Consider the following 13904-nt stretch of genomic DNA (forward strand, 5'->3'; position numbering starts at 1 on the left):
TTGCACTGACTCACGCTTTGGCACTACAAGGCAATGAGTGTGAATTCCGTGGCTGATAGCAGCAGGTTAAAAGAAGGTGCTTTAAGAGGATTTAAAATTGAAGTCACAAGCCATTTGTGTGGGGGAGGAAAATTCCCAAATGCAACTTCAGTTGCTTACCTTGTCATTTAAGGTTGGGTCATTCAATGAATAGAGTTTATTTGTAATATCCTTGCCAATAAGATACTTAAAGATCTCATAAAGAAATGGCTCGGTTTCCAGAAAATAAGTCAGCCTTTCCCTGGACCAGCACAGGAACTTGCAGTTGTCATCTGCTATAATGGTGACCTGAGAAAACACATGCTCAGAATTAGCAGATTTAAAAATGTTTTTAAATTAGCAATTTAAACATGCCTTAAAATAAGTGATACCATTTTATTTGTGCCTCCAGTTAAAATAACTCTTAAAACGGAAAAATTTTTTTGTGTCCTTTAGAACGTGATACTTACAAATGTAAAACATCTCAGATATTTATTAGCATCACATTTTTAACTGATAAGCATGGCCAGTTTGTTTTTCAGAAAACCTGGGGGGAGATAATAGGGGAAAACCTCTCATAAGTTCCCAAACTGTGAAAGCATTTATGTTAGAGGAGATTTACATATAAAGTCAGTCCTACAGTAGTAATGACACTACTTGCACCCCAACAGGCCTACACGTTGCTTGGTTTTATTTTATGCTGTTGTCACCAAACAGGAACAACTGGTATAATCCAAAGGTCTCTATCAAAGAGGTTTTAGTGATTTTTTTTTTTTATTATTTTTAAAGTTTCACCTTTCTCTCTTCACCCTGCTGATCCCACAAGTACCACCTTCTAGCAGTTGAGCTATGGCTCCGTTTGCTCGGTTACTGATAGTTCAGGTCTCGGTAGTAACAGAGGAGCCTGCACCCTCCCCAGGGAGGCTGGAGCTGCCAGGTTCATCTCCCTGTGCGGGCAGGGGGAACGGCACACCGAAACCTGCACCGCTCGGTGACACCCAACAGCATGTTTTGTAAGCGAAAGGCAGTCATCTACGAAGAAATCAGGTGCGCTCTGCTATTACAAGCTAACATTACCTCCTGAAAAATTAAGACTATAAAAAGCCTAAGAAATAATGGGGTCACTGTCACATATCCATGGATTTTAACTGCACAGTCTGTATGTAATACGAGCACACAGGCTGAGGAAGAATTTGCCAGCATTGCCAGCAGATGGGGTCCTTAAGATTGAATCTGTGTCCTCTTGCAATGGCAACACTGAGAGTGTTTATACGGCAGTAACACACCAAACGCACGAGTGCAGGACGTACACCGCACCAGATTACTATAATTTTTAAGGCATGCAAGAGCTGAGGCATAAGCCTTTTCCCTTCAGAGGGACCGATTCCTATCCAGTCGCTTAAGAGAGAAATAGGCTGTGCCAAGAGGGCGGCCGTGCCGCAGGGCAGGACGCCTCACTGCTGCGCAACGAATACATCTGGACAACCCTCTCTCCTTGGCGTTAAGCCTAGTGTTTGACTGGAACATATGACATTAATCACTGATGTTAGAGTCTACGTTGCTCTCCCTCGCTCCCCTTCTGCCAGGCTATCAGTGTGTATGCACCCACTCAGCTGCAGTCCGGTCATTACTACACATACACAATTAAGGAATATCAAGAAGCAGCAAAATAGCCATTTTGGTACCATGGGAAAAAAACTTCCCTAACAGTATTTTTTCCCCACGAGCCATAGTATGAGATATTCTTTAACATACTAATATAACTACACTGCTAGAGAGATATACCCTTATTGTCCTCCATATGAGTATTTCTATTCAAAACAATGCGATCTCTTTCAGCTTATGTTGCTTTAACAACTTCACATTTAGATAAACACCAATTTCAAACTACTAGTGCTTGAATTTTTAGTATTTCATTTTAGTAACACCAAATATTACAATACTAATTTTCCTTTTCTGTTTTTCAACCAGTGATGAGACTGCTCACATCATCTCTTTTCCAGTAAAGCGCTCTCAAATTTTTTGTCTCAATCTCTTAACACAAAACAAACTTGCAAGCAGCGAAAGAGAACAGAATAGCAAAAGCCAGACTGCTCAGTGAACACCATCATAATACTGTTTTACAGCATTTCATTTTAAAAGTTACTCTTGATATGATCCACCACAAAACACCAGTACTAGAGAGCTAGCAAAATTATGCAGGCCAAATAGTTAACTATTGATCAAATTTATACTCTGGTTTTTTTATGATCTCATTCATTCATATGCAGTGACATTTAAACCAAAGTGTACCTGGAATTTCTCACCCCGGTTCATCTGTGTTGATCGAAATTCAGGAGAATCTATAAAGGCACAGGGGTAAATATTATGCAGAAAATGCCCTCGGTAAGACACCTTCATTCTGGAAATAAAAATGTATGAAAGAACATTTTAAAATCATGGAGGTTGATTAATTTAATCTAAATTTGGATATGATTACTGACAATGGTAAAGCAGCAGGTAACAGGCAAAAATATGTTCATCTTCTGGAACTTCAGCCCCAGAGCTACCCTATCTTCTGCCTAAACCTCCACTGACCCCAAGCAGAACAGGCTGCCAGCCACTTCGAGTTGCTGGACGTGGCGCGTAGCCTCAAAACATTGCTATTCAAAATGAAAGCGTCTGAAGGGTTATTCTGTACAGCCAGACCAGAATCAGGCTTCCTTTAGATAACCAGCTTTGCAGTAATAAGCAGCTAATGCCCTCAAAGAAAAACAATGAAACCCGACGTCACTGTTGCCATCAACAGAAACCAGTTAAAATATTGGCCAGAACTTGGTGAGAGCTTCAAGATTACAGCTTGGCCATGGGCATTTATTCTACACTTTCTCACCTGGGTCCTGTCAGCCTCTGGGCAGTGCACCTGCCCCTCTCTGCTTGCACATACACGTGCGATGAACCAATTCCAATAGGCCTCTTGTTTTAACGTCCACTGGAGGGAGAGTTTTTTCGTCCCTCCTGCACAGTATTTTTTAGCCTTAAAATGCACTGAGAAGATGACTTAGATATTTAAGACTCAAACAAATCTCTTGCTTGTTCTGGAAGACACTGCCTTTGGTATTGCACAAATATAATTCCCACTAAAATCCATGCAACTGCACACACAAGTGGAGATTAATATGCTCCCAGTAGGAGACATCACTGGCATTTGAAAACGATGTTACAAAATAGTCTATGGCTGTAGACTATTCAGCTTTAGATCATAACGTGCTACAAACAATATCATTTAAAAAGCTAACAAAACCCCCAACAACTTTCTATTCAACCACCACACAAACCATAAGACTGTCCCCAAGTTTTACAGAACCTACTTCCCCTTCAGCAGGATGCTTAGCCTATCATCAACTGATGTTTTATCTTCTGCAGCATAGGCTTGACCTGTCTTTAAAGTCTGAATGTTGCAGAATTGTCCAGTTAGTCTTTGGAAGAGCTCTGGAGGCACATGGAGAGGTTCAAACATTCTCTTGTAGAGGCTGCTAAGCTCCTTCTCTATCTTGATCTAGAATGCAAAAAACAAAAGACATCAATAAACACAGAAGCATTAGTTAAAAAAATTTTAGTTGCTATATTTAAGGAACATCTTTGTTATGTTTAGGCAAGGAAAGAGCTGGTAAATATGTGACATCTACCCACAAACATTGCCTATGATAGGGTGACCAAAACCTTATCTAAAATTAGCCAGGCTGGCTCACTGATACTTTAGGATGCTGTTCCATCCAAGTGGCGCATTAAATCAGACATAGGGAGTCTTTTGAGATGTCTGTTGATGTAACAGCAAATAGAACTTGGGCCAGAATTACACAGGGAAAAAAAATAAGTTAGGTTGCCTACATTTTTTGTACCATGTGCACACCTCGTTCTGGCCATCTTTCAGGCGCTCCTAGGAGCCCCTTCCATCCCTGAGCATCTTGGCTTACTTGCAGTAGAAAAGCAGTACTATTGAGTCCTGAAAAACAAACCTATCATATTGAAACCACATGTGATGAGGAAAAAAACCCCCACAACATCGCCAGCTGAACATCCCACATTAGAAGCCCACCCAAACTCAGACAGCGGCAATAAGGGAAAGGATGTTGGCTGAAATCCCAAGCCTGGAAGTCTTTCTTGAATGAAGGCAGCAGGGAATGAGACAGTGTCCCAGCCTCCCTGAAAGCAGAGGCAGCCTGAACAAAGCCTGCATATTTGCTGGGAGGAAAACAAATTAGAACAATAAGCATCAGATAATGAAAAGATAAAATATACATAGAACAGAGAATAAGGAAAAGCAACCAAGAAAAAAAAATTGGCAGAAAAAGAAGAAAAGGAGTCACCACTTCAACAAATGAGAATATTCCAAGTTTACATAACTTTCTAGATTTTTTTTTTTAATTTCAATATTAAAAACAGAGGAGGAGGAGAGAAGGCAGCAGCACAGGAGTCACTTTTCAGCTGACAGTAGCCAACAGTGGGAATCTAGAAACTTCTGGTCACCTTGTGGCTGGAGGAGGTGGGGTATCCAGAGAGACCATGGGAGGCCCCAGGCTGCCTGAGGTCCATGGGGGCTTCAAACCATCACTAGTCTCTCCCCAGCTGAGCATTTTGGGGTGAAAACATTAGTCTTCAGCCCCTAAGTGATGTATGTATTTCACATCAAAAATCCTCCCTGAGATGTTTTTGGTGGAATTATCTGTGTGTGTGAAACAGTAAACCAAGCATAATGAAAAGTTTTTTTGGAAAACTCAGAAGGTTTCCTTGTTACATTTCAAGTTTATTTAAATATAGAACAAATTGAGCAGAGACAGAAACTTTCTAGATGTGTGGAACTATATTTGGAGTATTTCACACACAGCCTCAGTCACTGATGCCATCCGTCCCACATTCGGGCCACGGAGTGCCATGAGAATCACTCTGGAAGTGAAAATCCAGTGGGCAGAGATGGTGGGTTAATCCCACAGAAATAGTATATAGTTCGTTATTAAATTCCTAAGCAGGAAGATATAAGGCTGCTTATGTGACCTTGCTGTTATCATTTCACGACTTCTCAGCCTTTATACTTCCAGAAAAACTCAACAGAAGGATATCCCAAACCTACAGACTTCATTTTTTACCCAGACAGCCTCAAACCATGAAAAGCAAAAGCAAGTTTATAAGCCACAAGGATTCTATGCAGCCTCCATGTGATACACACCAATACCTGTTTCCAAGGGTTTAATGTAAAAAATTCTCCTGAGAGCACTGAGAACTTTATTTTCCTTATACATAGCCAAACTTATTGACAACTTTGTGTACAGTACCTGTGTACATTTACCACCCACAACTGTATTAAAATATTGTTTGATTTTTTTGACCTGTCCATACGTAAGTGTCAATCAAATGTGAATTACTGCTTCCTCAAAACATTTAAATGGATCTTTCCATTTCATTACATTGTCAACATTTTGTTACATGTCTCCCACCTCCTACAAATTAATGTATTCCCAATGAGCGCTATCAGAACCAAGAACAGGAGGGCTAGAACATAAATGTTCAGACCAGATTAACAATAAAGTCACAGAATGACAGAATGGTGGAAGTTGGAAGGGATCTCTGGAGGTCATCTGATTCAACCACCCTGATAAAGCAGGGTCATCTAGAGCAAGATTGCCCAGGGCCATGTTCAGATGGCTTCTGAATATCCCCACAACCTCTCTGGGCAACCTGTGCCACTGCTCCATCACCCTTACAGTAAAAAAAAGCATTTCCTGATGTTCAGACAAACCCTCCTGTGTTTCAGTTTGTGCCCACTGCCTCGGGTCCTGTCACTGGGATACTGTGGCCTGTCTTTGCTGCAAGGATCCACTGCTGGCTCATGTTCCAGCTGGTGTCCACCAGGACCTCCAGGTCCTTTTCTGCAAAGATGTTTTCCAGCTGGTCAGCCCCCAGCATGTGCTGGGTGCATGGGGTTGTTCCTCCCCAGGTCCAGGACTTTGCACTTCTTGTTGAACTTCATTAGCTTCCTGTCAACCCATTTCTCCAACCCATCAATGTCCCTCCAGTTGGCTGCCCAACCTTCTGACCTATCGGCCTTGTGTCATCAGGGTGCACTCTGCCCCATCATCCACATCACTAATGAAGACATCAAACAGGACTGGTCCCAGTATTGACCCCTAGGTTACACTGCTAGTATACACACTAGTGTGGTGTGTACAGTACATACCTCTAACTAGACTTCCTACTCCTGATTACCACCCTCAGCCGAGCCATTCAGCCAGTTTTCAATCTACCTCATTGTCTCCTCATCCAGCCCATACTTCAACAGCTTCTCTATTTCATGGGAGAGTGTCAAAAGCCTTACTGAAGTTGATAGACAACATCCACTGCTCTCTCCTCATCTACCCAGCCACTTATTTGCTCATAGAACATTATCAGGTTGGTTAAACCTGACTTCCCCCTGGCGAATCCACGCTGACTGCTCCTGATCACCTTCCTGTCCTTCATGTGCCTGGAAGATTATCAAGAGTGGCCTCACAGTGACATCAGCGAGCTCCCTCGGCACTCGTGGGTGCATGCCATTAGGGCTCACGGCCTTACATATGCCCAGTATGTCACCTGACCTCATGTTACGCTGGTTTCACAGTGAATCAATTGCTACTTAAATCTTCCACCAGTGACTACATTTATATGAAACCAAGGTTTTTAATTTCCTGTATGTTCCTTATGCCACAGCCTTTACCACCTCAGAGGACATCTACATGGACACAACAAAGATTAAATTTACACTGGCAAGAGAAATGGTCTTGTGTCAGGGATTCCCCTAAACTGTTTGATTTCAAAATACGTTCCATATACCTGTGAAGTTAGATGACAATTGGTTTTGCCCACTGATTCTCCAGGAACTCCCTCATTTTTAAGTCATACCAATTTAATTTACACGACCACTGCAACTCGAAGAGGTAAATTCCTTTCTCAGGTGAACATACAAGTAGCTCCCAAGACTCATGAATTCAAAACAACACATACGGACCTGAGGACAGGCTTTGGCCCTGGAGTGCTAACGCAATCCCTTAACTAGCACATAATTCAGGTTTCATGATCTTCCTCTAATGTACAATACTTAAGAGAAAGCAGGCATAACAACTTTCTTAAAGATTGATCAGGTTAGATAGCGTAGATATATTTTAGATGGTCTCCCTTGTAACAGACTATTCACCCTTCACAAGGGCAGCTGACTGCTCCTCAGTCATGCCTGTGGGTCATATTCCAAATGAGCCATACGGGTAGGTGTAATGTTTTGTTCAGCAGCGGTTGAAATATTCTGGGATGCTGCCAGAGCTCCAAATCAGAGCTCTATAGAGACACCGATTAGATTCTTTCAGCTTCCACTCAGACTTAAAATGCCAAATCTGTAAAGCTCCAAGGAGTCAAAACCACTGAGATAAATCTTCTGGTCAGGAGAAAAACTGACTGCTATTTCACATGCTCCATTTAATAAAATAAATATTTAACAACTGAACATATCAATTATTCATTTTGTAATACGACTAACTTGTAATTATTCTTCCATTCCTTCTTTTCCTTAAAAACGTAATTTGTGAGGATGACTAAATAAAATTGATTTTGAGAAAGACAATACAGTAGTTGCAGACAGAAAATCTCATTCAAAATTAGTTAATGAGAATTTCTTTTTTTTCTGCTCCATTCTCTAGCTTTCTATAGGAAAAGCACTTAAAAACAGCTTTCAAGTTCATAATAAACACAATGTGTAAGAGAGCTAAAAAGACACATGTGACTACCAGGCATCACTTCAAGTAAGCTTGCTGATCGTAGTCTGTAACAAAGAGATTCATATATTGTTTGGGATATTACCCTGATTCCATATAATTTCAACTATTGCTTAAATTCACATAATTTACTAGGCATTTAGAGCCCAGTTTTCAGAGAAGCTGAGTATCCACAGTTCCCAGACCACAGCCGCAGTGGTAGGAATACAAATTTGAAAGCCAGTCTCCAGTTCTCCACTGTGTTACAGTTTAGATCAGCATGAAGCCATTTGAATTGTTTTTCTCATACTGCTAGAGAGCAGCAATGAAGCACATCTCACCTATGACTACATAAAGCTAGGCTAGTAGTTTATAATGGTTGTGTAGGCTTGTTCTCTGGCCAGCGGAGAGGCATGTCACCATCACATCTTAAACAGATATTGGGTGGGTGGATTGAATTACACTGGACAACCAGCTTAAACTAGATGCTTTAACTTGGAGATGGATGGAGTGAGACAAGATGATTCCAATTCCATTTTCATAAGGCAAATCTACTGCTGCGGAAGTAGAGACCACAAATAATTATTTGTACTCTTTGAAAATGCTCTCAATTGTTAGACTAAAGTATTACATGCCTCCTTTCATTTCTGGGAGCACCCATGTCCTGAATGATGTAGTCTTTCAGTACAAGTATCAGAATGTGACTGAGACTACCTATGAAAACAGTCAATGCCTATGTAGAGCACCTATGTCTTCTATTCCACAATGTTTCTCATCGTGTCCCATCCAAAGCTGTTATGCAACTCAAATATTATTCACTCTTAGAAGTTCTGCCCAAATTATGTACCTCATCTTATACTGAGTATCCTTTCAGGTCTTTCTGAAAATAAGTAAATAAATAAATCTTTCTGTATCATCTCATTGTGGGACAGTGAGCTGAGAACTAAACCTGAAAAGGAACTAGTGTTAAGGTGTGTAGAGGGGTGTTAAAAAACAAAACAAACAAACAACCCACACAAAAATCCCCCCCCAGAAATCCTGATTTAAAACTAATTACTGAAAATATTATGTATTACACCAATTAAAATAGTATGTTTTTCATGTAATGTTAATAAATACTGTAATTTCTTAAACTTAATGGAAAGAAAAATACTGAAATTATTTTAAGTCTTAATAGACCAGCCATGTAGTGCTGTTTCTTTGTATATCAAAACTAATTCTTTGCTGAGCTTTAAGTTGTAAAGGTCACGTAGCCCTGCAGATGGTAACCTTTGGGTGAATCTGTTCTCCATACCAGAGGAACACTGCTGTAGGTAGAACCCTTCCTTTGTTAACACATTTAAGTAGATGTACTCAATTTATCAACTTGTTGTAGACAGATGCAATTTAACCTTTAGCCTCTTTTTATATGCTGCGGTTGCCTATCGGAGTTTGTTCTGCAGTTGTTTTTAGCCATACTGATAAAGATTTCAGCCTTTCTACCATCTCTCTTTCGTTTTCTTTAAATTCTTCTGCCTTTCACAGCTTCCTCTGGCTCTACTTTAGTTGAAATCCTGAACTTGCACAGCGTTTTAGATGTCCACCAAAGTCTATTTTCCTACATTGCCTCTAACATTCTCTGCCTAGAACTCTAGCTTATTCTACAGAAGAATAGCTGTGGTTTTGCACCACGTGTGTATGGTGCCCAGTCATGGGAGTGCCAAGCACCTCAATTCTGCTGTGGTTCCATAGCCAGCAGGGAAGGGCTACAGAAATGAAGAGCAAAGCTAAAGGCTAATATTAACATCTTGTACACTTAGCACTTCATTAATATTTGATTGGCACATAATAGCAACTACTATATTAAAGATTATCTAGTTTTGATGTGCATATACCAACAGAATGCTGAGTTGCTAATCATTTTGCAGAAACAGAATATACTTCTGGATGAATAAGACTAACAAAATAAATCGACTTTCTACTGGATATACATTTAGCTGAAGCCAGGGCAAAGAATCCTGTATTTTTGGCATACATTTCAAATACATTCTTAGAGGGCATTTGAAGAAAGTTATGCCAATGCATCGTTCTGAAGGCAACAAAAGGGGTTGCAAAATTCCCAGACATGACCCTCAAAACTCAATGAATGCACTAAATGGGATAAAAGGAAGGATCATCTCACTTAATACTGTTCTTCCCACACCTTACTCAATTTTGCTGCTTATCTTTGAGTCCCACAGATGTTCAAGAATGGCAGTAGCATCTCACCTTTCATTTGAATTTAAAAGGAATCTGGCAGTACAAAACATGGGCTAAAGCACTTGTCAGCAAAGCAAAGAGTGTGAAGGTCATTTATAAATAGACATCAGCGTTTGTTTCTATGTTGAAATAACAGTCTGTTAGGGCACTTGTAATTTATCAGTCTCCTTTCCCACCACAGAGGATGTTCAAGACTTAAAAGTGAGGTAGGAAAGTTTGATCCCTCTCAAACTCCTAATTTAAAAAAAAAAAAAAAAGACTGCCCTGGAATGCTCAATTTTACGTATCTTAGTAGGATTTTATTTCTGCATGCATGTACTCTTGTCGGTAGGGAAAATGCTATCACACACACAAACCCCTCTTTGCAAAGAAGCTATGTAACCCCTTCCTTACCATTAAAACCAAAGACAACAGCCAAAACCAGCCAGTAACTTCTAAAGTCAAATAACTTTTCAAGAATACGGATTTCAGGGAAATAATCATGTACTGCATCAGATCACACTTATGGTCTGGATCCTCCTCAAGTAACTAACGGACTTCATCTAAAAGAACTCCTGTCTAATTCAAGAACTCCTGTGTAATTCACTGGTTTGTCCAGCAAACATGGGCAAAACTTCCTTTTTCTTACATCTTACTAGACTGCTTGTGCAATTTAGCTATTATACATACCGGTCTTCTCTTATACACTAGGTATATGAAATGTAAAAGGTTGACAACCAGAAACACAGAATTCCAGATCATGATGTCCAAGGCACAACGGTAGAGCGTAGCCCAAATGATGAACAATGCACATCCTGTAAAAATTAAGAAAAGGAAGTTAAATTTCACTGAACAACAAACACATTTGTACAAAGTCATCAAGAATGTGTCCACTGGGTGTAATTACACTGAAAAGCAATATATTCTACAAGCTTTACTACAGTTAGGCTCTGTGGACCAATGCATGCACTGGTAGCAGAGCCAATCACTACAATGCCACAGACAGGCACTGAGAGCAGGCTGACAGCAGACTGCAGTCCCGCTGCGTGGGACTGAAATACTGGAGCGACAATAATTCAGATCAGGATTGGGGAAAGCAGAAAGGTGCAGCCCACGATGGTCTGTTACTAAAATGAAGTAGAAATGGGATAGGGGAAGATTGTATCTTAAGTACAAAAAAGGAATTAAGTAGCTCACAAAACTTTATTAGTAGTATTGCATTAATTAGACAAACAAGACAAAAAATCTCCTACAGTCATACACGGACATTTTTGAAAATTTAAAGGGAGCATCATCGTTGCATTTTGACATGGTCACAACAGGAACCTGAATTCCCTTTTATGAAAAAGAGAAAATTTCAAATGCTTACTCTTTTTTTAGTGGCTTTACTTTGCCTTATCTTTTAAAGCAATTGTCATTACTCATTCTGTGTAATTAGGGATACTATTTTTAGCCTACAAAGACAATACTTATCAAATGATAGATTATGCATCAGTGAGTCTCTCCCAGATAACTGTGAACCTGCTGTCTGATAAAGATGGCTGTAGCAGTCACAGATAAATTTTCCCTTAAGTTTCATGCAAAGACAACAAGGAGAAGGAGCCAAGTTACCGTCCCTTTCCCCTTTCTCCCTGAAGACGATACTGAACTAATGAACTCAGTATTATCTATTCTGTCTGGGTTGCTGACTGGCCAGGCAGCAGTTATGTACGGATCAGAAAAAAACAACATGTGATGACTCTTGATCAGCTGGTTAATTAAACTACAAGGGATGGGAGGACACGAGGCCTGGAAGTATTGGAGGGGAGTGACAGTGTGGAGCAGCACAGAGGTGGGGCAGGGTCATCAAAGCAAAGGAGACAGATCCCTAGGAACCAGGCTTCATTTCTTCCATTGCCCACAGAATAAATTTTTGCTTCCAGTTGCCATCTCGGCTTGCAAAACTGATTCCATATCTCTTCAAGCTGCAACAAGACCTGCAGACCAAAGTGACAAGCCCAGCAAGTGCAGAGCTCCCATTGCTTTTCAAACAAGAACTACACAGACAAAAGGCCCTGCTATGCTCAGACCCCTGATCATCAGTGTGGTCTGTTTGAATAAGCTATCCTGTAATAGCTACAAAGAAGAAAAGGCAAGACCATTGTAAATTCAAGACATTCTATCATAAAATTGACCCCACACTATTACACGAATAAGCTTTCTCACTTAGAAGTACTTACGTATGCTCTGGGTTGTGATACACCTAGGTTTATCTTTTTTTGCACTGCAACAACTCACTACTCCTTCTCTTTTGAGCACAATGACCCTGTCCCACACAAGGTACAGGAGCTTCGAAATAGCTGTGGGACTGCAAGAGTTACAAATGAAACCATGCTTGTTGAGTCTCAAGCATGCCAAACTTAGTTTTTCCTCTGAAGTCAAATTTTGGTATCACAAGATGCCTACACTAGTGGAAGAAATGCCACTGACTTCAGGAGAACACAGACTGCACTCCATATCAAAAGCCCATGCTTCTAAATCCACATTCTGGTGATCCACAAACGCCATGTGTTTGTACCCACATTTAAACAACATGTGGGGTGACATCAAGCTTCTCAAGGAAAACCTTACCTATTGCAGACATATCAGTCAATGTACTTACTTGAAACCTAAAATTAAGGTCTTAAGGATCCATAGACTTAACTGTGATTTGGAATTTAATGAATTTTAAGCAGCCCGTCCTGTCTGAAATAAGTGGGGCCCACTTGTTTTCTAGTCAACATCTAGACAGGTTTGAAGACACAAGTTGTATTTCTGGAAAGTTAAGAGCCCAGAGACACATAACCTTTCTAGAAAAGGTCTGCCAGGATCAGAACAGATCCCCACTTACACCAAAAACACCTTCAGCAGAGTACAACCACCATGAACATGTGCTGGAATTTCACTGTAAGTTGAAAGGACCAGCAGAAAGCTCCGTAATGTTCACAAACTGCTATTTCTGTCATGGGAAGGTCGCAAATCTCTCCGGAATAATTCTCCTACCTATGGTGAGCAGGCCTCGCAGAAAAATCATATGAAGATTCAGAGTAGTTGGAATAACCAGTCCAACTGCAAAGCAAATGTTTGCCACGTGGAAAACAAGATGATGAATCTCTTTCCAGTTTTCACATGCAGTCTCATTGAAAGGCACAAGGGTAGCATTTTTAAAGTCTGGAATAAAACCTAGCGGAGCAACAGTGAGTGGGCTCATTGCTGTAGTATTCATCTTGGAGACTCCTGCAATGAGAGAGAAGGAAAAAATAAAAATCACTGTGCATTAATCTGAAATATATTAGAGATGCACATAGATTTTGTGTTATTGTCTCTCTTCCCAGGATATATTTTCCCATTATCACTCATGGAAAAAAAGCTACAAATGCTTTAAAAGGGTAAGCTAGATCTATAGTTCAGTAATCCTTCCCTATCTCTTTCACCTAAGTGCTATGCTTGAAGAACAGTACATTTCAAAATTTGGACCATATGCACATAAACAACACTGCTTGAACACTAGCTACTATGACTGTCATTGCTCAGTACAACATCCTATGTATTCTTCCCAGTCCTACACAGAAAAATCACAGTTCAGTCTACCATCTATTGAATGGGTCCACAATCTTAGGCAAAGTAAATATTTAAGAGAACTTAACAACCTAGATGAGACTTTAAAGAAAAAAAGCTTATGTAGTGTAAGTCTCTTTTATGGCATAGAAAGCTGTTCTTCTAAATAAGGAGTAGAAGGTCTTAAAGAAGGAACACATGCTGCTTGGTTGATTTAAAAAAAAAAAGCCAACAAACCATACCATATCAAAACCACAAACCAGCCTCAACTTCTGGCTTTCTTGCAGTATTTGCAAGATCATTTGGAGGTGTCCTAAGCCACATATCTTGCACCAG

The 13904-nt window shown here is 40.2% G+C and overlaps 1 protein-coding gene across 2 annotated transcripts in view; it reads right to left on the reverse strand.

Moving 5' to 3' along the window:
• The window catches only part of BVES (blood vessel epicardial substance), a 56441-nt gene that overhangs the window by 11146 nt on the left and 31391 nt on the right, over positions 1 to 13904 (reverse strand). For both annotated transcript variants that reach the window (XM_054822087.1, XM_054822086.1), the window contains exons 2-6: positions 13014 to 13247; positions 10683 to 10807; positions 3369 to 3556; positions 2311 to 2419; positions 160 to 327 (exon numbers count right to left, since the gene is read on the reverse strand). In XM_054822087.1, coding sequence (XP_054678062.1) covers positions 160 to 327; positions 2311 to 2419; positions 3369 to 3556; positions 10683 to 10807; positions 13014 to 13236 — 813 coding nt within the window. In that variant the 5' untranslated portion in view covers positions 13237 to 13247. The remainder of the gene's footprint in view (positions 1 to 159; positions 328 to 2310; positions 2420 to 3368; positions 3557 to 10682; positions 10808 to 13013; positions 13248 to 13904) is intronic.

This window comes from Grus americana, chromosome 3 (genome assembly GCF_028858705.1).
Source record: "Grus americana isolate bGruAme1 chromosome 3, bGruAme1.mat, whole genome shotgun sequence".
NCBI classification, from domain to species: Eukaryota; Metazoa; Chordata; class Aves; order Gruiformes; family Gruidae; genus Grus; species Grus americana.